The sequence below is a fragment of the Prionailurus bengalensis genome, chromosome D4 (genome assembly GCF_016509475.1).
Source record: "Prionailurus bengalensis isolate Pbe53 chromosome D4, Fcat_Pben_1.1_paternal_pri, whole genome shotgun sequence".
NCBI lineage: Eukaryota > Metazoa > Chordata > Mammalia > Carnivora > Felidae > Prionailurus > Prionailurus bengalensis.
In genome coordinates, this window is record NC_057359.1 from 87,173,892 (window position 1) to 87,200,193 (window position 26,302).

General features: G+C 50.3%; 1 protein-coding gene across 22 annotated transcripts in view; it reads left to right on the forward strand.

Moving 5' to 3' along the window:
• ODF2 (outer dense fiber of sperm tails 2) overlaps positions 1-26,302 on the forward strand; it is a 35,754-nt gene that overhangs the window by 8,506 nt on the left and 946 nt on the right. For 20 of the 22 annotated variants that reach the window (XM_043566064.1, XM_043566060.1, XM_043566070.1 and 17 more), the window contains 16 exons: positions 3,529-3,699; positions 4,604-4,764; positions 5,537-5,666; positions 6,251-6,382; positions 11,416-11,487; positions 12,957-13,028; positions 13,150-13,266; positions 13,911-14,096; positions 14,516-14,625; positions 16,194-16,329; positions 19,346-19,456; positions 19,561-19,665; positions 21,805-21,963; positions 23,302-23,402; positions 25,186-25,348; positions 25,771-25,896. In XM_043566064.1, the coding sequence (XP_043421999.1) occupies positions 3,529-3,699; positions 4,604-4,764; positions 5,537-5,666; positions 6,251-6,382; positions 11,416-11,487; positions 12,957-13,028; positions 13,150-13,266; positions 13,911-14,096; positions 14,516-14,625; positions 16,194-16,329; positions 19,346-19,456; positions 19,561-19,665; positions 21,805-21,963; positions 23,302-23,402; positions 25,186-25,348; positions 25,771-25,896 (2,052 nt within the window). Of the gene's footprint in view, positions 1-3,528; positions 3,700-4,603; positions 4,765-5,536; positions 5,667-6,250; positions 6,383-11,415; positions 11,488-12,956; positions 13,029-13,149; positions 13,267-13,910; positions 14,097-14,515; positions 14,626-16,193; positions 16,330-19,345; positions 19,457-19,560; positions 19,666-21,804; positions 22,134-23,301; positions 23,403-25,185; positions 25,349-25,770; positions 25,897-26,302 lie in introns of those variants that run through there. The other 2 variants (XM_043566071.1, XM_043566072.1) reach the window with 1 other exon arrangement.

Genomic DNA, 26,302 nt, shown 5'->3' on the forward strand with positions numbered 1-26,302 from the left:
GGACCTGTGGTCCCCCCTGGCCTACTTTCAGTTCTGGGGCCCCAGAATCCTAGAAATGGAGGAGCTCAGAGAGGTGACTTCTGTCTCAGATAGCAGCTGTATTTCATGATGTCCCCTTGAGCCAGTGCCCTTCTCCTTCCCAGTGGTACTCTGTGTTTCTGGGAAGACCCAGCCTGACCTTTCCCATTATGGGCAAGCGAGAAAGGAAATGTGGGGTGAGCTGGATGTGGACCCCAGAAGCTGCTGTGTACACGTGGGGGTTCTTGTTTGATTTTTTAAAAAATGTTTATGTATTTTGAGAGAAATAGAGAGAGAGTGAGCGCGGGAGGGGGCAGAGGGAGATTGGAGAGACAGAATCCCAAGCAGGCTCCACGCCGTCAGCACAGAGTCTGATGTGGAGCTCTATCTCACCAACGGTGAGATCATGAGCTGAGCCAAAATGAAGAGTCGGTCGCTTAACCAACTGAGCCACCCCCAGGTGCCCCCTTGTTCGATTTTTTTAAAACCCCTTCTGGTATATAAGATTGATTGCCTCTGGGAGAAAGGAGGTGTGGGTTTTTTTCTCTACCCTATTTTTATTATTTTTAAAAATTTTTTTGAATGTTTATTTAGTTTTGAGAGAGCGACAGAATGTGAGTTGGGGAGGGGCAGAGAGAGAGGGAGACACAGAATTCGAAGCAAGCTCCAGGCTCCGAGCTGCCTGCACAGAGCTCAAGGTGGGGCTCGAGCCCACAAACTGTGAGATCATGACCTGAGCCGAAGTCGGACGATCAACCGACTGAGCCACCGAGGCACCCTTCTACCCTGTTTTTAAAAGTGATCTGTTTTTGTTATGGAAAGTTGAAAATTCAGAAAAATAAACCATCACCTGTCACTTTACTACTTTAATGTGACTGCTATTAAGTTTTAAAAGCTTTTTCTTAAAAAGTGCAGGAAAGTACACACATCAGAAGTATACTGCTTGACTGATGAATTTTTACAAACTGACTGTATCTGTGTAACTAACTACCACACCACTTAAGAAACCACATCATCATGAGCTTCCCCAGCGCTCCCCTCTGGTCCTAATGCTGTCATTACCACCCCTGTGGGGAACCACCCTCCTGAGACTGCTAATATTTTGGTACATTTACTGTCACACTTTTTCCGATGCATACTTTTGGGTTTTAAAATACCATTGTTATCATACTATATATTGTCCTGTTACCCTCCTTTTATTTTTTATTTTATTTGTAAAAAACTTTTTTAACATTTATTCATTTTTGAGAGAGAGACAGACAGACAGACAGAGCACAGTGGGGGAGGGGCAGAGGAAGAGGGAGACACAGAATCTGAAGCAGGCTCCAGGGGCTGAGCTGTCAGCACAGAGCCCGACATGGGCCTCAAACTCACAGACCATGAGATCATGACCTGAGCCAAAGTCTAATGCCCAACTGACTGAGCCACCCAGGCGCCCCGTATTACGCTCCTTTTAAATATTGCCAACTTTTTTTTCTTAAAAAAGCAATGTGCAGTCACTGTTGAAAAATTAGAAAATCCAAACCAGCACAAGAAAGAAAGTTAAAAAAAACACCTGTAATCCCAACACCCAAAACTCTGAGAAGAGCTCTGGAACTTTTTTTTTTTTTTTTTTCTTTTTGAGGGAGAGAGCAAATGCAAGCACAGCAGGGGAGGGGTAGAGAGAGGGGGCAGAGGATCCAAAGCCAAAGCTGGTTCTGTGCTGACAGCAGGGAGCCCAGTGTGTGGCTGGTACAGGGCTTGAACTCATGGACCCAGCGGTCACGACCTGAGCCAAAGTCAGACACTTAACTGACTTAACCACACAGGTGCCTGACCGCCTTGGAACTTCTAGGTGGAAGCCTTCCTGATCTTTTCTTACGAAGAGACTCCTTGTTTTGATTTTTGTAACAATGGGATTACTTAATGTATTCTTTTTGAACACACTTTGATTGTATTTATATTGTATCTTGGTTTTTTTTTTTTTTTTCTTTTTAAAGACAGTATTCCATTGTGGGTATATTTGTACCATGATGTATTCAACCAATACTATCTTGTCATACATTTATCTTTATCCTTGCCTTGATATTAACTATTGATTCACATTCTTAGACATTCTTGATAAGTCCCTAGAAATAGAATTTCTGGGACAAAGGGCACATGCATTTTTTTTTTTTAACGTTTATTTATTTTTGAGACAGAGAGAGACAGAGCATGAACGGGGGAGGGTCAGAGAGAGAGAGGGAGACACAGAATCCAAAACAGGCTCCAGGTTCTGAGCTGTCAGCACAGAGCCCGACGCGGGACTCAGACCCATGAACCGCGAGATCATGACCCGAGCCGAAGTCAGATGCTTAACCGACCAAGCCACCCAGGCGCCCCCACATGCATTTTTAAAATTGTACCCTGAAAGTCCTACTTGTCTGGTATTAGAGTCATACTCTTATTTTATTTTTTTCATTTTTAAACGTGTATTTTATTTTTGAGAGAGAGTGAGAGAGAGAGCATGTGCTTGAGGGAGGGGTGGACCAAGAGAGGGAGAGAAAGAATCCTAAGCAGGTTCTGTGCTCATGTGGAGCTCTATCTCATGAACCGTGAGATCACGACCTGAGCCAAAATCATGACGCTTAACCAACTAAGCACCCAGGCGCCCTGAGTTATACTCAGTATTGAATACTTTTATTCCTGATACCTGGCACTTGAGCTTAAAAGGAGCACAGAACTGAACAAATAATAAGAAATAGCAAGTACTTAATGCACCAGAATAAACCTGGAGCCTGAGTCAAGTTGAACATATCAAAACCCATGGAAACCCTGGCTCCCAGATTATAATGTCTTTCTTCCTGGAATCTTACCAGCAAAGAGTCATACAGCTTGACATAATCTTTTCAGGGGGGCACTTGCATTTTGTTTAAAAAATATGTTTTTATGCTGATGTATTTAAATATTTCCAGACATCATACCATTCTACCCCTCAAGTATTCAGTATGTGTTTCTAATTTTTTTTTTTTTTTTTTTTTGCGTAACCAAAATAACAATGATTAGTCCTAAAAACTTTATTTCTTCTTATCATCTGTCTGGTCCACGTCACATTTACCCACTCATCCCTAAAGTACCTTTTATAGCAGATGTGGGGTACCTGCAACTGTCCACTGTCATGCATTCATATTCATTTAAAAGGCTTTTGACATACTTCACTTCTGCCTTTGGTATATGAAAACATCTATCGCCCCAAACTTTTGCCATCTTGGGTATTGTGACTATTTTTGTCAGTTTGTTCTATCCTTTATTTTAAATTTGACATTGTAACACAGGCTTATTTCTTGGTAGAAAATCTTCAGAAACATCACGTAAACAGGGGTAGGTAATGTTCCATCGAGAAGGCGCGGTGTGCTCTCCGTCCTGAGGTCCCTGTGGTCGGCCCTCGGCATTTTAGCCCTTCCTGCCTCCCCTGGACAAGCAGGTGGCTCTGGAGCTGATGGCTGTGGCTTTGCCTTACGAGTTCACGTGTCTCTCCCTCCTCTGCATCAGAATCCGCCTCATTGCCTGGAGATCACGCCACCATCTTCAGAAAAGCTGGTCTCGGTGATGCGGTTAAGTGACCTCTCTACAGAAGATGACGACTCGGGTCACTGTAAAATGAACCGTTATGATAAGAAGATTGACAGTCTAATGAACGCGGTCGGTTGTCTCAAGTCTGAGGTGAGGGAGGTAGGGGGTAAAATAGCTGTTGGCCTGAGGGTGTGAAGGACAGCGGGTCCTGGTGACCGCTTCCTTCAGGCTGCCTGCCCGCAGGCCTCCTGCCCTTCCCAGCAGGCTGCCCCAGGGCATTAGATGCCTCTGGGGAGGTAGCCGGGGCAACCTGGGACCCCTCTCCATCAAGCGCTTAGCCCAGGCCTGGCCCCGACCCTCCTGGTGCTCTGTACGGAAGCCCTGGTTTGATCTGGCCCAACAGTAAATGAAGCCTGTGGTGTTATTGTCCCCGTTTTGGAGACGAAGTGACTGGGACGCTGGGACCTCTGTTTCCCAGTTGACACAAAAGTTTTTAAAAAGAACAAAGCCCCAAAGAGGTGAAGGAAGTTTGTCCTCAGTTGGTGGGCCATGCCCTTAATTGGAAACGACCTGGAAGTCCCTGGCCCCCAACCGGGAGGGTGGCGGAGCTGGCGTGAAGTTTGGGTCTCGAGTGCTAAAGTGGCCTGTGTCTTTAATCCCCCACCCTGCACTTGGGGCCCGTGGGCCCTCCTGGGGAACCTGGGGCTGGCCGCCTGGCAAGCCCTTTCTCCACAGCCCGCAGCGCGTGGGCCTTTTTGTGACATCTCTCCTGCGGTGTGCCAGCCGAACCACGGTCTGTATCCTGGCCCTGTCCCCAACCAGCAAGTCACTTAGGCTCTGTGTACTCGGTTTTCTCTGTCATGAGGAAACGAGATGCGTAGCATCTGCCCAGAGAGTCTGTGTGATGATTAACTGAGGTTGCAGCCAAGTGGACCTAAGTGACCTATGTGTCTGTCGGTCGGAGGCGCCCGTCTCTGGTCCAAAGTGATGGGCCTGGCGATGTGCGGAGGAGGAACCTCCCCTCAGTGGCCCCTGCCTGCGTGCCCCTGCACAGGTCAAGATGCAGAAAGGTGAGCGCCAGATGGCCAAAAGGTTCCTGGAGGAGCGGAAGGAGGAGCTGGAGGAGGTGGCCCATGAGCTGGCCGAGACCGAGCACGAGAACACGGTGCTGAGGCACAACATCGAGCGCATCAAGGAGGAGAAGGACTTCACCATGTAAGGCGGCCCTGCCCCGAAGTGTGCTCCTCCCGCCAGGCGGGCCCGGGCGCTGCCCCCGGGTCACAGCATACCCAGGCTTATGGCTGTCCGGCAGTCACACGGCTAGCTAGCCTATGGCGCCCGTGGTTCACGCTGTGAGGGGAGAGGAGGACCCCCATGGAGTGCAGCGGAAGCCTTTCCGGAAAAAGCAACATTTAGGGAGAGTCCTGCAGAGTAGTTAGGGGAGGTGGGCAGTAGGTGCTGGGGAAGAAAGGATGCTGGATCTCGAGTGAAAGCCCCCAGGGAGGAGTTTGCAACTGAGAAATGGAAGGCAGGCAGGAAGGAGGAGAGGGGGCGGGCAGAGGGCGAGGGGCGCCGTGGAGGTTGGCAGGGGCCGCTCTTAGCGGTCGCTTGAAGGGGTTTCCATTGAGCGGCCGTGGAGGGGTGTTCAAAGCAGGGCGCGGTGCGGCCAGGCTTGGCTCCGGTGTGAAGAGTGGATGGGAGGCTCAGAAGCGGATCTGACGGTGGTGGCTTCGAGGCTGTGGCAATGGCCAGGGACAGAGATGATGCTAATGACCAAGAGGCAAGCAGGGCCGCAGATGCCATAACGTCACCTGATGTGAAGGCGCTGCTGTGGGGCCCAGGTGGCCTCCCAGGGGCCCTCCCTCCCCCTCCCCCACTGTCCCCTGGCCAGGAGATGAGCCTCGCAGGGCATTGTGAGGCGAGCCCAGAGCTCCGGGTGGGCCGCGGCCTGGGAGGGCTCACAGAGCCCTATTCTCTCTGGCCCCAGGCTTCAGAAGAAACACCTCCAGCAGGAGAAGGAGTGCCTCATGTCCAAGTTGGTAGAGGCTGAAATGGATGGGGCTGCTGCTGCCAAGCAAGTCATGGCCTTGAAGGACACCATCGGGAAGCTGAAGACAGTAGGTGGCAGGCAGAGAACCACTCAGCCCTGGGACTGGGCCCAGAAAGGGGCAAGCTGCAAGCCGGGGAGGGGTCTGTACGCAGTCATCAGGCTGACTTTATGACATCTCCAGGCCAGGGGAGGGCACACTGGACTCCTCGAGCCCCACCCCCACTCTTACTTCTGGGGCCTGATCCCCGAGGATGACCTCTGGTGGCCAGGGGCTCTGAGTTGACCTCATCATGGGTCTCCTGGGATCACAGTGAGTCAAGGCCTAAGTCTGATTCCTGCAAGTGTCAGCCACAGTTTGATTCCTGCGAGTGTCGGCCACCAGGTGTCGTCCTCCTCCTCCACTTCTTCCAGGAAGCCTGCCTTAACTGCACTTGCCCATGCTGGGCGCCCCGGCCCTTGTCCCTTGTCGTTCTCAGCTCCTGCCCCATCCTTGCAGGCCCACCTCCTCTGGGAAGCCTGCCCTTGACCGCTCCGGCCCTGTACACAGCACTGGGCTTCTCACCTGGGCTTCCTGGCACCAGCACCTCTTAAAAGGGGCCTGGCTCCTCCCTTCTCCCCTGGCACCGTGTAAGACTGCCTGCTGTCTTCCAGGAGAAACAAATGACCTGCACGGACATCAACACCCTGACGAGGCAGAAGGAACTTCTCCTGCAGAAGCTGAGCACGTTTGAGGAGACCAACCGCACCCTCCGAGACCTGCTGAGGGAACAGCACTGCAAAGAGGTGAGCTTGGACTCAGCCGCACCCCGTGGCACCAAGGGCCCATCTGCTCCGAGCCTCCGTCCCCCCCCTGTTCCTCGTCTGGGAAATGAACGTACTATCAGTGCCTGGCCTGACCTGACGAGACGTTCACGTGAAGTGCTGGGCACCCCGGTTGATGGGTGCTGCCTTGGTTGTCAAAGCTGGACCTGGTGGCTCAGGAAGGACCTGAGGAGTCCGGGATGGGCTCGGTCCCTGGTTAAATGGAGGACGGGTAATGATTAGTACCAACGGTAGGGCTGCACTTTTCTTAAAAGATGGTCTCTGAAAGATATTCTATATTAGCAAATGATTCTGGAAAGACTGATGGCAAAAACAGCCGTCTTCCTGTTTGGTTCAAATCAAAGAGACCATAGTGTCTTTTGTTTTATTTTATTTTATTTTATTTTATTTTATTTTATTTTATTTTATTTTATGTTTAGCACTGTGAACTTCTTGTTTTATTTTTTAAAAATTAGTATTTAATTTAATTCATTATGTGTTTATTTTTTAAATATTTATTTTTTTTAATTAAAAAAATTTTAATGTTTATTTTATGTTTGAGAGAGAGAGAGACAGAGCATGAGCGGGGGACAGACAGAGAGGAGGGGAGACACAGAATTCAAAGCAGGCTCCAGGCTCTGAGCTGTCGGCACAGAGCCTGATGTGGGGCTTGAACTCACTAACTGCGAGATCATGACCTGAGCTGAAGTTAGATCATGAGACCTAAGCCGATGCTTAACCGACTGAGCCACCCAGGCACCCCTGTTTATTTAGTTTCAAGGTAGGCTCCACACTCAATGGGAGGCTTGATCTCACAACCCCAAGATCAAGAGTTGTTGTTTTACTGATTGAGCCAGCCAGGTGCCCCCCCAATGAGTATGTAAAATAAGGAATATAAGCAGTGTGCTCACAGACCAGGCTTCCAAATGTCTCCTTTGATGATAAGCTTATCGGGGCGCCTGGGTGGCGCAGTCGGTTAAGCGTCCGACTTCGGCTCAGGTCACGATCTCGCAGTCCGTGAGTTCGAGCCCCATGTCGGGCTCTGGGCTGATGGCTCAGAGCCTGGAGCCTGTTTCCGATTCTGTGTCTCCCTCTCTCTCTGCCCCTCCCCCGTTCATGCTCTGTCTCTCTCTGTCCCAAAAATAAATAAACGTTTGATGATAAGCTTATCAGAGGGATCCTTTCTCTCCAATCTGAGTTTTTTTATCACTTACATATATATCTGAGCAACATATAGTATTGTTTTGCATGTTTTCAAACCTTACATAAATGATATTGTTCCATATGTGTTCTGAGTTGCTTTTTTCACTCAAATATTTTTTAATGTTATTTATTTTTGAGGGGGGGGGAGAGAGAGAGAGAGAGAGCACGCGAGCATGTGCGAGAGAATGGGGGAGGGGCAGAGAGAGGGAGAGAGGGAATCCCAAGCAGGCTCTGCACTGTCAGCCCAGAGCCCGATGTGGGGCTTGAACTCACGAACCATGAGATCATGACCTGAGCCAAAATCAAGAGTTGGACGCTTAACCAACTGAGCCACCTAGGCACCCCTTCACTCAATATTTTTATAAGATTCATCAGGTTTTGTCCCTGAGACCTAAGATAGTTAATTTTCACTATATTCCATTTTATGACTACTCCACAACTTATCCTTTCTTCTGTTGATGGAGGTGTATTTTCAGTTGTTTGCTATTAAATAAGCACTGTTATTTGGGGCATTCATGTATACTATCCTGGTGTATTTGAGAGTTTCTAGAATATATTTCTATCGGTTTTATTAGTTATAGCTAAATTACTCTCTTAAAATAGTTAATACCTGTTTAATGCCTGGCTCAATATGCTTGGGTGGGCAATTTTTTTAACTGCTTTTTTTTTTTTTTTTAATTTTGAGAGAGAGGAGACACAGAAGAGAGAGAGGGAGGGAGGGGCAGAGGGAGGGAGAGACAGAATTCCAAGCAGGCTCTGTGCTGTCAGCGCAGAGTCTGACAGAGGGCTTGAACTCACAAACCGTGAGATCATGACCTGAGCTGAGGTCAAGAGTTGGAGGCTTAACCAACTGAACCAACCAGGTGTTCCTGGCTGGACAATTTTTAACCTCTCTGGGCCTCAGTTTTCCCGCCTGCGAAATGGGAATAGCATCTTCCACGTGGTATCACGTGAGGGCATGGATGGGGGATTGGCATACTGCCTGGCACATGATAGCTGTTTGGTGTGGTAGGGGCTGCTGCTGTTTGTCCTGGGACTGGGGCCTCCAGACAAACCTCTTCCTACTCAATTTGTCTCCTTTTTGACCCCTTAGCTTCTACTGTCCTAGAATCCCAGAATCTCCCGTTGGAGATGAAGGGTCGGCTAATCTGGACTCCCACCCACAGCGGCTACTCTCTGTTCAGTCTGGGCTCTCCTCTCCCCCTGCCCCCATGGCTCTTGGGACGGTACCCCCCATCTCTGTGCTTCGTCGGGATGCTCAGCGGATGAGAATTTGCTCTGGCTGTGGGGTCGGTTGGCTTAGGGCCCACCGCTGCCATTTCCAGCTGTGTGATGTCGTGCAGCTCACCTCACTTCTCCCAGCCTTGATCTCCTCCTGTCTAAAATGGGGGTGGTCATAGTCCATGGCTCCTTAGAATGGGGGATTTGGTGAGAGTTGTGTGTTCGTTTGTGTAGTGTCCCCCTGGAGGCTCGGAGGACACGGTGTAAAGAACAGTGAGAGGAGCTGCAGTCCTTAACTTTCATCCCATGTTCTTTGCCTCTTCCTGTTGCTGGAGAAACCATGATGCTGGCTTCTCTCCACTCCCAGCCCTGCCATGGCTGGTGAAGGGGACCTGTGAGCCTGAGAGGAAAAGGGAAGGCGAGCCGAGCCCCCTTCTACGGAAGAGTAGAGATGGTTCTCAGACACGGCCTGTTTGGGAGAGATGGGCAAGGGTGTGAGCAGGCAGTCGGGGAAGAAGAGGGAGCTCAGTGGCTGATAAACTTATGAGTGATAGGGGAAATGCAAGCTAAAGCAGCAGGAGTCTGCTGGAAAGACTGGCCGCCACCCAGGGCCCTCCTCCTGCCCATGGCCATGCAAATCCGTGCAGGCATTTTGTAGGTCATTTCAGCTGCCTCAGATCACAGACCTTCTGGCCCAGGCATGCCGCCTCTCTCCACCCTAGAGAGAGACACTTTGTACATGTCTGGCCCAGCACAGTACATTGCTACAGTGTTTGCATTTATGCAACCTGGGAACAGCTTCCTTGCCCAGAGGCTGTGCAAGGGGAGAGGTTAAAAATGCAGTGGCCTGTTGGAGAAAGAAGGCCGATTAGTGGCTGCAGGGGGCTAGGGGAGGAGGGAAAGGAGAGTGGTTTTTTTTGTTTTGTTTTGTTTTTTTAAATTTTTTCAACGTTTATTTATTTTTGGGACAGAGAGAGACAGAGCATGAACGGGGGAGGGGCAGAGAGAGAGGGAGACACAGAATCGGGAACAGACTCCAGGCTCTGAGCCATCAGCCCAGAGCCTGAGGCGGGGCTCGAACTCACAGACCGCGAGATCGTGACCTGGCTGAAGTCGGACGCTTAACCGACTGCGCCACCCAGGCGCCCCCGAAAGGAGAGTGTTTTAACAGGTCTTTCGGTTGGGATGATGGAAATGTTCTGGAACTGGAGAGTTGTGGTGGTTGCACAATATTTGGATATACTATATATGCCACTGGATTTTACACTTAACCAAATGTAAAATGGCATGGTTTATGTTAGCGATATGTTACCACAATTTAAAAAATTAATAATGGAAAGTGCCAAAAAACATTGAATTGTGCATTTTATTTATTTATTTATTTAAAAATGTTTATTTATTTACTTTTGCGAGAAAAGAGAGAGAGCTCAAGCAGGAGAGGGACAGAGGGAGAGGGAAACACAGAATCTGAAGCAGGCCCCAGGCTTTGAGCTATCAGCACAGAGCCTGATGCGGGGCTCGAACCCACAAATCACGAGATCATGACCTGAGTTGGAAGCTTAACTGATCGAGCCCCTAAATTGTGCCCCTAAATTGTGCTTTTTAAATGGGTATGGTATCTGAATTTTCAGCTCAATAAAGCTGTTGGTTTTTTTTTTTAAGATTTTTAAATTTTTATTTATTTATTTATTTATTTAAAATTTTTTTTTTCAACGTTTATTTATTTTTGGGACAGAGAGAGACAGAGCATGAACGGGGGAGGGGCAGAGAGAGAGGGAGACACAGAATCGGAAACAGGCTCCAGGCTCCGAGCCATCAGCCCAGAGCCTGACGCGGGGCTCGAACTCACGGACCGCGAGATCGTGACCTGGCTGAAGTCGGACACCTAACCGACTGCGCCACCCAGGCACCCCAAGATTTTTAAATTTTTAAATAATCTCTACACCCAACATGGGGCTCAGATTCACAATCCCGAGATTGAGTTGCACACCCCACCCACTGAGCCAGCCAGGCATCCCTCAAGCTCTTTATAAAAAACCAAGTTGTGGGGCGCCTGGGTGGGGCAGTCGGTTAAGCCTCCGACTTCAGCCAGGTCACGATCTCGCGGTCCTTGAGTTCGAGCCCCGCGTCAGGCTCTGGGCTGATGGCTCAGAGCCTGGAGCCTGTTTCCGATTCTGTGTCTCCCTCTCTCTCTGCCCCTCCCCTGTTCATGCTGTGTCTCTCTCTGTCCCAAAAATAAATAAACGTTGAAAAAAAAAATTTAAAAACCAAGTTGTAGCATAAAAATACAGTATGCTATCATTTGGGTCAAATCACTCATAAATCCCTTCGCATCCCAACCCCCCAAAAGATAACATTTCTCTAGGTGTAGCTATATATAAATGCGTCGAGAAAGGATAGGCAGGACACTCATCAAACTAGTAACAATGGGGTGGGGTTTGGAGGTGGATGAGGGTGATTATTTTATAATGAGGTTGCAATCTATTTATGATTCCTATAATTGGAAAATGTAAGTTTTGGAAAAGGGAAAGAATCCATAGGATGTAGGCATCTGGTTCATTGCTTAACGACCTGTGTGCCTTCCCTTGAAGGATTCCGAAAGGCTAATGGAGCAACAAGGAGCACTACTCAAAAGGCTGGCGGAGGCGGACTCAGAGAAAGCGGTAACACAGCGCCCCCTGGCGGAACTAGTGGGTTTTAGGCGACAGTGCGCAGAGGGGCTGGAGGGACACGGCAGCCTCGCTCTGACATTTCTTTGGGTCTTAGTTTCCTGATCTGTAAAATGGGCTGATGTCCCCTGCCTTGCCTGCTCCACTGCTGCTGCTCGTGCTGATGGAGTTACTAACCATCAGTCTGTTACTTGAATTTCCTTATTTGCATTATGGATTAAAAGCCATCCAAAGGTAGACTTTTTGGCTCAACAATTCCAGTTCTGGGAATCTCTCCCAAGGAAGCACGCTCCAAAGGCTGGTCCATGGAACCCTAAGTTCCTCGACGATGTTAATGGGTGCCAGGAACAAAAGCAGGGAGTGATCTGTGGTCACACAAATCGGGAAACTGCTGGCAGGCCTGCACAAAAAATTCACCATGTTAACTCCCAAGACCTTTTGGAGTATTTGAGGTATTAATGCCCACACGAGTCTCCCAAGGGAGAAGGAAGATGAAAGCCACCTTTCCCAAGGTTGGGCGCTCGGCCCCCGAGGCCTCTCCGAAGGTGACAGTCGGGGATTCAGCATGAAGGGGATAACGCCTAAATCTGCATCTCCAGCTTGAGAGTCCAGGAACCAAATTATGATACATCAGTAAATTGAAACTTTAACTTGCTGTTTCAAAAGGTGTAGAAGATCTAATCACATTATGGTAAATGTTGTAGGAACATTTTTGCATAAGACTTCTTAATGTGTTTTTTTTTAACAAATTTTTTTTAATGTTTATCATTTTTGAGAGACAGGGAGACAGAGCATGAGCAGGGGAGGGGCAGAGAGAGAGAGGGAGACGCAGAATCAGAAGCAGGCTCCAGGCTCCGAGCTGTCAGCACAGAGCCCGACACGGGGCTCGAACTCACGAATCGTGAGATCATGACCTGAGCTGAGGTCTGATGCGCAACTGAGCCAGTCAGACGCCCCAAGACTTCTTAATGTGTTTTGACGGTGGTTCTCTTTGCCTGGGGGATTATGGGGATTCTAATTTAGCATTTTGTTTTGTTTTTCATTGTTTCCCATGACTAATATTATTTAATTTAATTTAATTAATTAAATTAATTAATGAGCAGGGGAGGAGCCAAGGGAAAGGGAGAGAAAGAATGCCTGGCATGGAGCCTGATACGGGGCTTGAACTCACGACCTGTGAGATCATGATCTGAGCCGAAATCAAGAGTCAGACACTTAACCAACTGAGCCACCCAGGCGCCCCTGACGTTACTTTATCTTAAATTGCAAGATCAATACGTATTTGTTGTCTTGAACGTTCAATACAGATATGGGATGCTTCCTGCCAGGGTCTCTGGGACATGGGCAGACACAGTCGGGATCTTGGGCCTTGTTGCCCAGGCACTCACAGGAGTGGCTGTCCCCCCTGGGCCTGACTCCCTTGCTCTTCCCAGGGAGCTCATGACAGTGTGTGTTCTCTCCAGCGCCTGCTGTTACTACTGCAAGACAAGGACAAGGAAGTAGAAGAACTTCTCCAGGAAATACAATGTGAGAAGGTACCATCCCTGACAGTTGCTCCTCCTTATGAGCCAGTAGAGTTTCGTGGGGAGAATGCACTCTGGAATTGGAAATCTGGGTTCAAATGCTGGCTCGGCCACTTTCTCTCTGTCTCCAAAGGCTCAAGCAAAGACAGCGTCCGAGCTTTCTAAATCCATGGAGTCTATGCGGGGGCATTTGCAGGCCCAGCTCCGGTGCAAAGAGGCAGAGAACAGTCGCCTGTGCATGCAGATCAAGGTACCTGCTGGCCCCACGGGTGGGAAAGGAGGGGCCGGGACATGGCAGTCCCAGGGTGGTGAGCCACACTCAGTAAGGCTTTGCCTCAATGGTTTATGGGGCACTTGCTGCCAAGGCCCTTCTGCTTCAGAGAGACTCTGGGACAGTGGCAAGAGCAGTGGACCCCGGAGGCCTTGGGTGCCCTTCCCAGGAGTGACCGGGTTTGGTGCCGTGACCCTGAGCCAGTCACTTAATCCCTTAGGTCCCTGGGTCTTTTAACTACCCCTGGGGAAGGAACGGTCTCAGTTGCTGCTTGCCTGTGTGAGCTAGGGACCCTCTGAGGTCGTAGCTCTGCTGAGTGAGTGAGACATCCTTCTGACCACAGCACTGGGAGCTGAAGGAAGAGTTCTGTCCCAACATTAAGACCCGATGGGTTCAGTGACCCAGAGAGGTGCCACGGAGAGCTGGGAATGGCCCTCATCCCTGGCCTGCATTTAGAGAGCCCTGAGGCCCCACGCAGTTGGTGACCCATTTTCTTTTTCCCTGTCCCCCATCCCCTCTCTTCGCTGGTCCCCTTTCCTCGTCTCTGCCCTCCGTCTCTGCCTTTCTTGTCTCTTCCTGCCCCCTGCCCACTCCCCCGACCCTTCCTGGCCCTTCCTTCCCAGAACCTGGAGCGCAGTGGGAACCAGCACAAGGCAGAAGTGGAGGCCATCATGGAGCAACTGAAGGAATTAAAGCAAAAGGGAGACCGGGACAAAGAAACCTTAAAGAAGGCCATCCGGGCCCAGAAGGAACGAGCTGAGAAGAGTGAGGAATATGCTGAGCAGCTGCATGTGCAACTTGCTGACAAGGTGACAGGCCTTCCCTGAGGGCGGCCGGGGTGGCGGCAGGCGGTGGGGGTGCGGAGGGATGGTGATGGTGGAAGGGTGAATGAGCCGGTGGGGGGGGGGGCGGGGGGCAGTGGGTGAGTAAATGGGTAAAAGGATGAAAGCGGGGTGGCTGGCTGGCTGGCTGGAGACGAGAGATTAGAGGGGAGTTTAGCCTATGTCAGTTTTGTGGGTGGGAATGATGGTTGAGGAAGGATTTGCGAGTAGGGCGCATGTGACGGCTAGAAATCGAGAAGCTGCCGCTGGGCTCACGTAATCACCCTGGGTGCTCTCTGCAAAGGGACTGCAGGGGTGAAGAGTCGTCCAGGGTGAGCCCAGCCCCCAGCTGCCTCGGCTTCAGCGCTGACCCCAGGCTGACGGGCCCTGTTGTCCCATGTTGCCAGGATCTTTATGTCGCTGAAGCTTTATCCACTCTGGAATCATGGAGGAGCCGCTACAATCAAGTTGTGAAAGACAAGGGAGACCTGGAGTTGGAAATTATCGTCCTGAATGAGTACGTGCGTTTAGGCGACGGTGCATATGGGCTGATGAGGGAAGCAGGCAGACGGGCGGAAGGAGCCTGGCAGCCTGAGGGGGGCCCCAGCGCCCTCGCGGCTGCCATGTAGTGTCGTCAGTCAGGGGCCGCACTGGGCTGAGGTGTGGCGGCCCAGGCGGGGGCCGTGGAGGGGCCAGAACTCTCTGCTCACACAGGGCTAAGTCTGTTGCCGGTCCCGGGCTGAGCTGGGTCACGGTGTGCACAGCGTGGGAACTGGGCGTGCACACTGGTGTCCTCATTCCTGTGCCGGGGGGTGGGGGGGTGGGGGGGGTGGATCCTGTCTTGTCTCTGTCGTCTGCCCGGTAACGGCAGCTGTGTTGCCCAGCCCTCAGAAGGTCAGAGTAGGAGGCCAAAATGGCCTAAAGCTGCCGGGGACTGAACTCACACTTTTCTCGCCACTAGGCACCAGTGACCGTTCAAACGTCCTCAGTGTCCCCTATATTCATGTGTTCGTTTGTTTGAAAAATATTTATTGAGCATCTACTCATTATCTACAGATAATGAAGGTAGAAGGACACGTGATACAGATGAGAGGCATTGGGGAAGAGATGCCCTGAGAAAGGGAAGTCTGAACTGGGTTTTTTGGATTTTTTTAATGTTTTTATTTATTTTTGAGAGAGAGAGAGAGAGAGAGAGCGAGAGAGAAAGAGAGAGGGAGGGAGGATGGGAGGGGCAGAGAAAGAGGGAGACACAGCATCCAGAGCAGAATCCGAGCTGTCAGTACAGAGCTTGGTGTGGGGCTCGAACTCACAGACTGTGAGATCATGACCTGAGCTGGAGTTGGACACGACCAACTGAGCCACCCGGGCATCCCGGAACTGCGTTTTTTAAGGATGAGGAGGAGATTGCCGGGTAAAACAACGGGATATGTTTGCTTGGGCCTAGTCTGTGCTTAGCAAATATTTGCCGAATGAACTGTAATTGATCATTACTGAGAGCACATACCGTGTAAAGGTTCTGTATTGGGTCTGTGAGCCCAAATGCTCCTGTGAGGCCACAGTCCTCCGTTACTGGATTATAGCCCTGATGAGTGATGGAGGGGAAGGGGGCGGGAGCGAGGGCAGGGGCAGTTGGCTTCTCTCCCATCGTGCCGTATACATTCACTGCAGTCCCCACCCATGCTAGGCGAGTGTTCACACCTGTGAACAAGGAAGTGTAATGTCTGGGGGTGTCCCTGACCACCCAGGCTCGGAGTTCTGTCCTGACTTTAAGACCTGCTGGACTGAGATCCAGGGGGTGCCATGGAGAGCTGGGAAGCGACCCCGTCTCTGGTTCTTGTCTTTAGGGAGTGTCTTGGCCTCATGGGAGGATGAGGACACAGAAGGCTTTTGGAGGGGGTGGAATGGGAGACCAATCTGAAGGCTGTCAGAAGAGGTGGGGTACGTGGGAACGCCACAGTGGCAGACAGGGCACAGAGATGGGACTGGCTGGGGAGGAACCCTTGGGCCCACGCCACACAAAGACCTGGCTCCTCAGAACCCATGCAATTGCTTCTCTTTGTCTGCTTTCACTCTGCGACCTCCCAGCCGGGTGACAGATCTTGTAAACCAACAACAAACATTGGAGGAGAAGATGCGGGAAGACCGGGACAGCCTGGTGGAGAGACTACACCGGCAGACTGCTGAGTATTCCGCGTTCAAGCTAGAGAACGAGAGGCTGAAGGTCTGTCGTGCGAGCAGGCTGGCACCATGGGTGGAGGACAGTGGCGCTGCTGGTGGGGTACTCTCGATGGGGCCCCAAGGACGACCCGGGGTTCTTCAGGGGGCCTGGAGGCAGGAGCCTGATTAGGAGGGCGTGCGCCGGAGTCGGGCCTGGATTCAAGTCCTAACCGCCCCTTGCTAGTACAGGCCCCGGGTTAGACGGTTCATCCTTTGTCCCCGAGGTTTCCTTAGCGGGAGGAAAGGGTGCCTGGTGAGAATGTGGCAATGCATGTGAGACACTTAACACGCACACTCAGCCATCGGAGGAGGACACTGACACCTGGGGGGCTGCTGGCCCCTTCATGTGTATCCACTCTCCCTTTAACCTCCTGATAATAGGGTGGTCGTCTCTGCTTTATAGAATAAAGAAGGAGGCTTCGAGAGGGGTCAGGTTTGTTGCCCAGATTTTGCCCTTGGAAGTGTTGGAGTTCAGATTTGAAGCCGATTCTCGTTCTGGAGTTTCGGCTTTTAACCACTTGCTATACACCCAACACAGCAGGGACGAGAGGCACCTGAACCAAGGTTCATATTTCAGAGCCAGGTTGGATCCTATTAATTGATCTGGACAATGACATGTGGGCTTGTTTATTTATTTTTTATAATATTTTGTTTTTATGTCATTTCTTTTTTAAAAGAATTTTTTTAAGTGTATTTGTTTAGAGAGAGACAGAGTGAGTGGGGAAGGGTCAGAGAGAGAGGAAAAAGAGAGAGAATCCCAAGCAGGCTCTGCGCCATCAGCACAGAGCCCAATGTGGGGCTCGAACTCACGAAACCTGAGCTCATAACCTGAGCCAAAACCGAGAGTGGGATGCTTAACTGACTGAGTCACCCAGGCACCCCGTATTTTTATGTAATTTCTACACCCAACTTGGGGCTTGAACTCACAAACCTGAGATCGGGAGTCACATACTTAACTGACTGAGCCAGCCAGGCACCCCTAGATTAAATTTTTTTTTTTACTGGTTTATTTGTTCAGATTGATTTTAAAAGAAGTATGACATATGGCAAGGTACACACATTCTAGAATTTTCATGAAGTGAACACATTTTTGTCCATCAGTCACCTTGACCCAAACCTTATTAGCACCCCAGTGACCTCACCTGCTTATAAGCCCCCCTGTGAAGGTGACCATTATCCTGACTTCAGTCACCACAGGTTAGCTAGCCTGGTTTTGAATTTTGTGCCTGGCTTTCATACAGCATTATGGTTGCGAGCAATCCGTGCCGTGTGACAGGTCTCATTCTTAATGCTGTCCGGTCTGCTGTTGCATGACCACACCACAGTAGATCTATCCATTCTACTGTCAGTGGATATCTTCGTGTACCTTTGGGTACACCTATTTGGTGTATTTTTTTTTTAATCGTTTTTTTTAACGTTTATTCATGTTTTGAGCGAGACAGAGCCAACGAGCAGGGGAGGGGCAGAGAGAGCCCGATATCAGGCACAGAGCCTGATACGGGGCTCAAACCACGAACGGTGAGATGGTGACCTGAGCCGAAGTCGGATGCTTAACCGACTGAGCCACCCAGAATTTGTAAATTAAATTGTACCCTGAGGTAGAGTTGCCGGGTCATCAGATAGTGAGCATAAATTCGGCTTTGGTAGAAGTCACCACAGAATAAGACAGTTGTACAAATTCACCTTCCCGTCAGGGATGTGTGAAAGGCAAGAATTGCTCCGTGACTCCTCGGGGACACTTGGTACCGTCAGCCTTTCCCGCTGGAGCCACTCGGTGGGGAGGGACAGTTGCTGGGGAAATGAAAGTCAGCCTCCAAGCCTAACAAGTGGTTAGGGGGTTGGTTACAGTATGTGTGTCTGTGAAGCGTAACACAGTGTGGCCATTCAGAATAATGTTTTTAGGAGTCTGTTGTCTTGGATGATGATTACAAAGTTCACAGTGGAAGTTTAACACAGTGCACAAATGTGACGCGGAAGTCTTGTTCTTCCTTAACTGTACATAGGTATTTTTCCAGTTGTTTTCCCCCAATACTAATATAGACATTCAAACACATACATACCCATTATTCTGCAGCCTACTTCTCATTCAACCATACTTCACGGATATCTTTTTAGGTCAGGTTTGGGTTTTGTTTTGTTTTGTTTTGTTTTGTTTTTTAGCTTTATCTCTTTCAGTGACTGCATATTGTTTTACTGTATTGAGATACAATGATTTCTTTTGTTCCATCTACTGAGGTGAACATTTAGGCTGTAGGAGGACATTTGTTGACTTGAGAAGTAGGTATAACATCGTTGTTCCTTGCAAAAGCATGTTGCAAAGCAGTAAGTACAATATAATCAATCCCATTCTTGCTGAAAAAAAAAAAAAAAAGTACTCAGCTACTGACAGAAAGCCATAAATCAAGGCATCCCTTGGTGCAATCATCATGCATCACAATTAGTTTTCCTTGGTCTTATCTCCATAGTCTTTAACAATTATGTATTGCTTTTGTAATAAGAACAAGAAAACACAGGGGTCACTTACTTGCGTCTACACTTGACCCTTGAACTGCATGGGTCCACTTATATGCGGATTTTTTTTTGGATAAATACAGTTCAGGACTATACGTGTATTTTCTCTTCCTTATGATTTTCCCAACGTTTTCTTTGCTCTAGCTCACTTTATTGTAAGAGTACAGTATCTAAGACATCTAGCATACAGAATAGGTATTAATTGACTCTATGTGTTATTGGGAAGTCTCCCGGTCAACAGTAGGTTACTAGAAATAGTTAAGTTTTGGGGGAGTCAAAAGTTCTATGTGCATTTTTGATTGTGTGGGAGGTCAGTGCCCCTAGGCCCCCCATCGCTCAGTGGTCAAGTTCTTTCTTCACTTGAGTTGCCCTGGCGCACCTTGACTTCGGGTGTGGGTGTGAGGCGTCAGGGCTTCCCCCGGCTGGCCACTTGCAGTGGGAGGTGAGGGTGGGATGGCTGTCTGCTCTGGGAAGCTTCCTGCGGGTTACTCAGTAGGCACCCCTTCTAGGCTAGTTTCGCCCCGATGGAGGACAAGCTCAATCAGGCGCACATCGAGGTGCAGCAGCTGAAGGCGTCGGTTAAGAACTATGAAGGGATGATCGACAACTATAAGAGTCAGGTAGGTGGTCTGCCGCGAGGTCAGCCAGGAGGCCTCTCCCAGGAAGGGTCGGGTGGAAAGGTGTTTTTCACTGAAACTCGGCCCAATGCTTTGGCGGCTCCTAGGTGATGAAGACCAGACTGGAAGCTGATGAAGTGGCCGCCCAGCTAGAACGCTGTGACAAAGAGAACAAGATCCTTAAAGATGAGATGAACAAAGAGATCGAAGCGGTACTGCTCCCCTTCCTTGCTTTCTTCCGCCATTCAGTCCCGTGTCTGCCAGTCTGTCCCTCTGGGCTTCCTTGATTTCGACCAGAAAATTGAGTTTTCTCATTGCTGGGCTGGTCCACACTACTGTGTATGTGCCTTCTCCCTGCTCTTGCTCTCTCTCTCTCTCTCTCTCTCTCTCTCTCGCTGTCTCGCTGCTGCTTTCCTCCTGGTTTTCTTCTTCAGTTTCCTTAAAATAATCCCCCCTGCTTAGAGCAAATCCAAGTGGATTCAGGTGCTAAGATCTGCCAGGTCTTGGCCATGCCTGTTTTGTTCTGCACCAACCCAAAGATGTGCCTCTCCTTCCCCTTTCCCCAAAGAACCTTATTCTTTTAGAGACAGCTTGGATCTCTAGAGACAAAGGGGTCATCTTACTATTACCTTTATCTTTTTTTTTTTTAATTTTAATTTTTTTAAATTTACATCCCAGTTAGTTAGCATCTAGTGCAACAATGATTTCAGGAGTAGATTCCTTAGTGCCCCTTACCCGTTTAGCCCATCCCCGCTCCCACAACCCCTCCAGTAACCCTCAGTTTGTTCTCCATATTTATGAGTCTCTTCTGTTTTGTCCCCCTCCCTGTTTTTATTTTTGTTTCCCTTCCCTTATGTTCATCTGTTTTGTCTCAAAGTCCTCATATGAGTGAAGTCATATGATTTTTGTCTTTCTCTGACTCTCTAATTTCACTTAACATAATACCCTCCAGTTCCATCCACGTAGTTGCCAATGGCAAGATTTCATTCTTTTTGATTGCCGAGTAATACTCCATTGTCTATATGTACCACATCTTCTTTATCCATTCTTCCATCAGTGGACATTTGGGCTCTTTCCATCCTTTGGCTATTGTCGATAGTGCTGCTGTAAACATGGGGGTGCATGCGTCCCTTCGAGACAGCACACCCATATCCTGTGGAGAAATGCCTAGTAGTGCCATTGCTGGGTCGTAGGGTAGTTCTATTTTTAATTTTTTGAGGAACCTCCATACTGTTTTCCAGAGTGGCTGCACCAGCTTGCATTCCCATTACTGTTACCTTTAGAGATGGACTGAGTAGTCCAGGCCCAGCCACTAACCTGTGTCATAGCCTTGGGCAAGTCCCTGCCCCATCTGGTCCTCAGCCTCTTTGTTAAAAAAAATTTTTTTTTAACATTTATTTATTTTTGAGAGACAGAGAGAGACAGAGCATGAGCAGGGGAGGGGCAGAGAGAGAGGGAGACACAGAATGCGAAGCAGGCTCCAGGCTGTGAGCTGTCAGCACAGAGCCTGATGTGGGGCTCGAACTCAAGAATCACAAGATCATGACCTAGGCCAAAGTCAGTTGCTAAACTGACTGAGCCACTCAGGTGCCCCCAGTCTCCTTGTTAATACAGGGATGGGCTAAATCAGAGAGTTCTGACCTTCGCCTCTGAGCTGTAGCATTGGGATTGCCTTCCTAGGGGCTTTGGAGTTAGACTGGACCTTAATCCTGGCTCTACCAGTTTTTTTTATTTTTTTTTTTTTAATGTTTATTTATTTATTTGGGGGAGGGGGTGCAGAGAGAGGGGGAGAGAGAGAATCCCAAGCAAGCTCTGTACTGTCAGTGCACACTGTCAGCATGCAGCCCGATGTGGGGCTCAAACTCACAAACTGTGAGATCATGACCTGAGCGGAAATCAAGACACTTAACTAAGCCACCCAGGCGCCCCTGTCTCTATCAGTTTCTAGCTGAGCAGACTTAGGGAAATGACTTTGCTCCCTTGATCCTTAGAGTCCTTCCACTGAGACAACAGCACCAAGCTCACAGGTTGTTGTATGAATTCATTGAGTAATTCAGAGAGCTCTCAGCACAGTAACTAGGTCCTGGTATTTGCCATGTGATTGCCTTTGTTATTCAATGACGAAAGGAGTGGCAGGCTCAGGTGGCAAGTTAGGGTCCATTGTGTCCCTTGGAGAAGAGCCCGCGACTGCCAGTGGCCTGTGGGGAGGGCAGGCCACATTCCTGCCTGTGGTTCCCACAGGATCCTCTTCTGGGGACCGCCAGCAGCCCTGCCCTAATTCCAAAGGACTCTGCTTGGTCCCACAAGCAGCGGGGGCCCTTCCCAACGGTGGGTTTTTCTCCCCACTGCAGGCCCGTAGGCAGTTCCAGTCCCAGCTGGCTGACCTGCAGCAGCTGCCTGACATCCTCAAGATCACAGAGGCTAAGCTGGCAGAGTGCCAAGACCAGCTGCAGGGCTACGAGAGGAAGAACATCGACCTCACAGCCATCATATCAGACCTGCGCAGCCGGGTAAGGGACTGGCAGAAAGGGTCCCACGAACTGGCCAGAGCAGGGGCCCGCTTACCAAGATGAGCTGCACGCCCCCCCCAAGGGAGGACCACTTCCTTTTTCTTGGCTGCTGCTTTCTGAAAGGAGTGAGCGATCATCAGTGCTGTGAAATAAAAGTCTGGTGTGCCAAATGCCTTGTGTTTGCACAAAGTGATTGTAGTTATAGGAGCCGTCACTCTCCGGTGCTGTCCCGCCCCTCCCCCCCCCCCCCCCCCCCCCAGCCTGTGCTTCGAGTCCCTCTGTCCTTCATGCTCTGCTGCAGTGCTCGGCCACACCCCCAGGGGGAGACACCCAGCCTGGGGGGAGGGGGGGATGTTCTCTCTCCCAACTTTCTCTTGCTCCAGCTGCCTTTCCCGACTCTTACCAGGTCCATTGCCTGAGGTTCTGTCCAGAAAGAGGGCTCCCTTCCTCCCAGAAGCAGTCTGCCTCTGGGTTACTGGAATCCTGCCTACAGTCTAAGAAATTACATGCCTCTCGTTTGCAGTGGGACCTTGGGCGAGGCCCTCCCCCTGTTTTGACCTCCTTTCTTGTAATAACAAAAGTAGCTATCGTTTTTCGAGCACGGACTTTGTGCGCCAGTATTCTCCCCCGTAATTCTCCCAGGAATGTTGTGAGGTGTAGATATTCTTTTTCTCCGTTTTCCAGAAAGCAGCCCAAGGCATAGAGGCCTAATTTCCTGAGGTCCCAGTGCTGAGAGTTAGTGACCAGGGTTTGGAACTCAGCCAGTTACACCTGCTTCCCAAGCCCACATTTGCAGTCCTCTTAAATTGCCTGCCTGCCCTTGAACCTGAGTATTCTCAGGGCCTCGAGAGCCTGATATCTGAAGCTTCTGTGTACAGCAGCCCTCTGGATAACTTCTCAAACTTGCCAGCCTGAAAGACTTGATAGGTTTCCTGTTGCCTGTACTTGTCCCCATTTAAAGGGAGAATGACATCAGCGGTGCCGACAGTGTAGTTGGTAACGCTCTGTGGCATGTCGTGTGGGCCAGTTTAGCCCAGCATCTGCTTCTGCCTTCTCATGTCTGCCCCGGATCCCATTGAGTGGCCTCTCCTGATCAAGAAAGCGTCGCCGTGGTTCTTCGGGATCAAACCTGGCTTCTCTACGTGCGGGAAGGCCTTCACGGGAGTCAGGCCTAACCTGTCCCCACTCTCCTCTCTCGTCCAGGTTGTGCGTTGAGACTTGGATGCCTGCTGAGGGCAGCGTGTCTCCCTCCTGGGTGTGGATGACAGGTCCTAGGGGGAAGGGAGGGCTGCACAGGGAAGTTCCTTCATAAACCAGTCTGTGTTCCTGTCATTTTAGATCGAACATCAGGGGGACAAGCTGGAGATGGCAAGAGAGAAACATCAGGCTTCCCAGAAGGAAAATAAACAGCTGAGTCTGAAGGTGGATGAACTGGAGAGGTTAGAGGCACTTGGTCCCATCTCTGTCCTCTTCCTAGGACCTGAGACTTTCAGCCACTTAGCTGCTTTGGGCTTAGTGTGCAGAAGTGTTTGAGGGACTCGAGGCCCTAGAAGGTACTGGGCAGACCCCAGAGGAAAAGCTGCTTCCATTGCAGTGGTAAGCATTGTGGGAGAGAGGAAGATGGTCTTTTGACTGGGGGATGCGCCGGAACAGTGTGGTCAAGTTCAGACCACCCACAGGCTCTACCTACCAAAAAGGCACACTTCACCCGAGCAAACCAGCAGGACCAATATAAGGTGGTGAGGGGGAATTCCCGCGCCCCCACCCCCACCCCCCACCTCATTCTGCTCTTCATTTCTGATCATCCTTCCCTAAGATCTTTCTTTTTTTCTGTTTTTTTTTTTTTTATGTTTATTTTTGAGAGAGAGAGAGAAAAAAAAAAAAAAAAACAGCATGTGTCGGGGAGGGGCAGAGAGAGAGGGAGACACAGAATCCCAAGCAGGCTCCAGGCTCCAAGTTGTCAGCACAGAGCCCGACGCGGGGCTCGAACCCACAAGCTGAGATCAAGACCTGAGCTGAACTCAAGTTGGTCACTCAACCAACTGAGCCACCCAGGCGCCCCATCCCCAATACCTTTCTGATCTGATTTTTCTCTTTTACCTATGGACTATTAGAGGCAGTCAGGTGGAGAGTACAGCTTTTGAAGTCAGAAGCCCTGGCCTTGGGTCCCAGCTTGGCCACTTAGCCTGCATTGTGATCTTGAGCAAATCACTGAGCCCTTTTGAACCTCTGTTTACTCACCTTGAGAAAGGGATCAAGGGTAGGGGTAACAATCTAGCTCATGAGGTTATCGAAAGTCTTCCAGGAGATAATCCTCAAAGGCCTTAGCGCATTATCTGGCACAGAAAAATGCACCATATAGTTAGTGTGTATTAGTTGCTATTATCCCAATGTTGCATATGAGGAAACCGAGCATGGAGAGAGGCTAAGTGACTTGCCCAGGGTGACGCAGCTGGTATCTGGCAAGGCTGCGACATGGGCCCCCTGACTGTCCTCCTCTGGAGCTCTTAGCATCTGTAAAATGAGGGCTGGAGCCTTAGTTAGAGATGCAAGGCCTTTGGCCCGGGGATGCTCTGGCTGCCCAGCTGGCTCGTGCAGCCTGCATGTGGGGACTTGGGCTGGGCTCCGAGGCTCCGCTCTGCTCCCCTGGCTTCCAACATGCAGCTGGACTCAGCAGGACTTACAGAACTTTCAATTGGAAGGTGTTCTGGAATTGCAGTGGGGACCACGTGTGCCCATCAGGAGTCACTGCAACGCCATGGTGGATCACATAAGCAGTAGAGGGGGTACCAGCTGATGTCCTTCTGCTGAGGGGGCAGCAGTGAGCACAAGTTGAGGGCATGGGTTTTGGTGACAGACCTGCCAGCTGTGCTGACCTTGGGCCAATGACCTCAGCTCTCAGTGCCTCGGTTTCTTCCTGTGTAAAGTGGGGATAATGGTGGCGCCCACCTTCCTTAGCTGCAAGGTGCTGTGTTACTAACAACAGGCACGCTCGTCTGTGCTTGCCCGCCCACTCTCCACACAGTCCTGAGCTGCCCTGGCTTCTCGGCTCCCTGCTTGCTGCCTTGCTGATCAGCAGGTTTCTTTGGTTTATTCCTGTGGTTCCTTGGAGACTCTTGGCATGATGAGAACCCCAGCCCAGGGGTGGCTGGCAGCCTCCTGGCGGGGTGGAACAGGACAGGTCGGGGTACGAGCCAGATCTGATTAAGTGCTTCCATCTAGGAAACTGGAGGCAACCAGCGCCCAGAATATCGAGTTTCTACAGGTGATTGCCAAGAGGGAGGAAGCGATCCACCAGTCCCAGCTGCGGCTAGAGGAGAAAACACGGGAATGTGGGAGCCTGGCCAGGCAGTTGGAGAGCGCCATCGAAGATGCTAGGAGGCAGGTCAGTCTTGAATCCATTGCTAACTAGCTCTGTGACCTCGGGCCAAGTCACCTGACCTCTCTGAGCCTATTGCCCCATCTAAAAAAGGGGGTGCAGTAGTGGCACCTGCCTCGCGAATTTGTCCCAAGGATCAAATGAGCAATTACTGTAAAGGCTTTGGCACTTGATCACGATGGCTCATTCACTTGCTGCCTGCGTGGGACTCAGCCAGGTTTTCCACAGCTCAGGTGATGATTCTTGGGGTGTGGGGAAAGGGCAGGTGAAGTGGGCTGCAGAAGTCCCTGGAGTTAGCTCCTGCCCCAAGGCACCAGAGAACCATCCGTAGTGATGTGCGAGACCAGAGTGGGAGTGGCTCAGCCTTCCGGGTGCCAGGTGCTCCCCGTGTCAGGTAAGCCAGCCCCACCTCCGTGCCTTCTGGGCAGGTGGAACAGACCAAGGAGCATGCAGTCTCCAAGGAGCGAGCTGCCCAGAACAAAATCCTGGACCTTGAGACCCAGCTGAGCAGGACCAAGACGGAGCTCAGCCAGCTGCGGCGGAGCCGAGACGACGTGAGTCGGGCTGGAGGGCGGGGGCCGGAGAGAAGGGAGTGGATTGAGATTTTAGCTTCCTGGGGCCTGCAGGGCAAGGTGTTTCATGGAGGTTTTTAGAAATATGACATGGTTTGATTTTTCTCAACTCACTTTCCAATCCCTTAGGGATATCCCAGGCAGATTCCTTTTTTTTTTTTTTTTAAATCAACAGCTTTGTTAAGATATCATTTACATACCATAAAATTCACTCCTTTCAATGGTACAAGTCTGTGTTTTTTAGTGTGTTCACGGAGGTGCGCCATTGCCACCACAATCTAAGTTTAGACTCTTCTCGGAAAGAAACCCCGTGCCCATTAGCAGTCACGCCCATTCTCCTGCCCTCAGCTCCTGGCAACCCCTGACCAAGTCTCTAGGGATCCGCCTG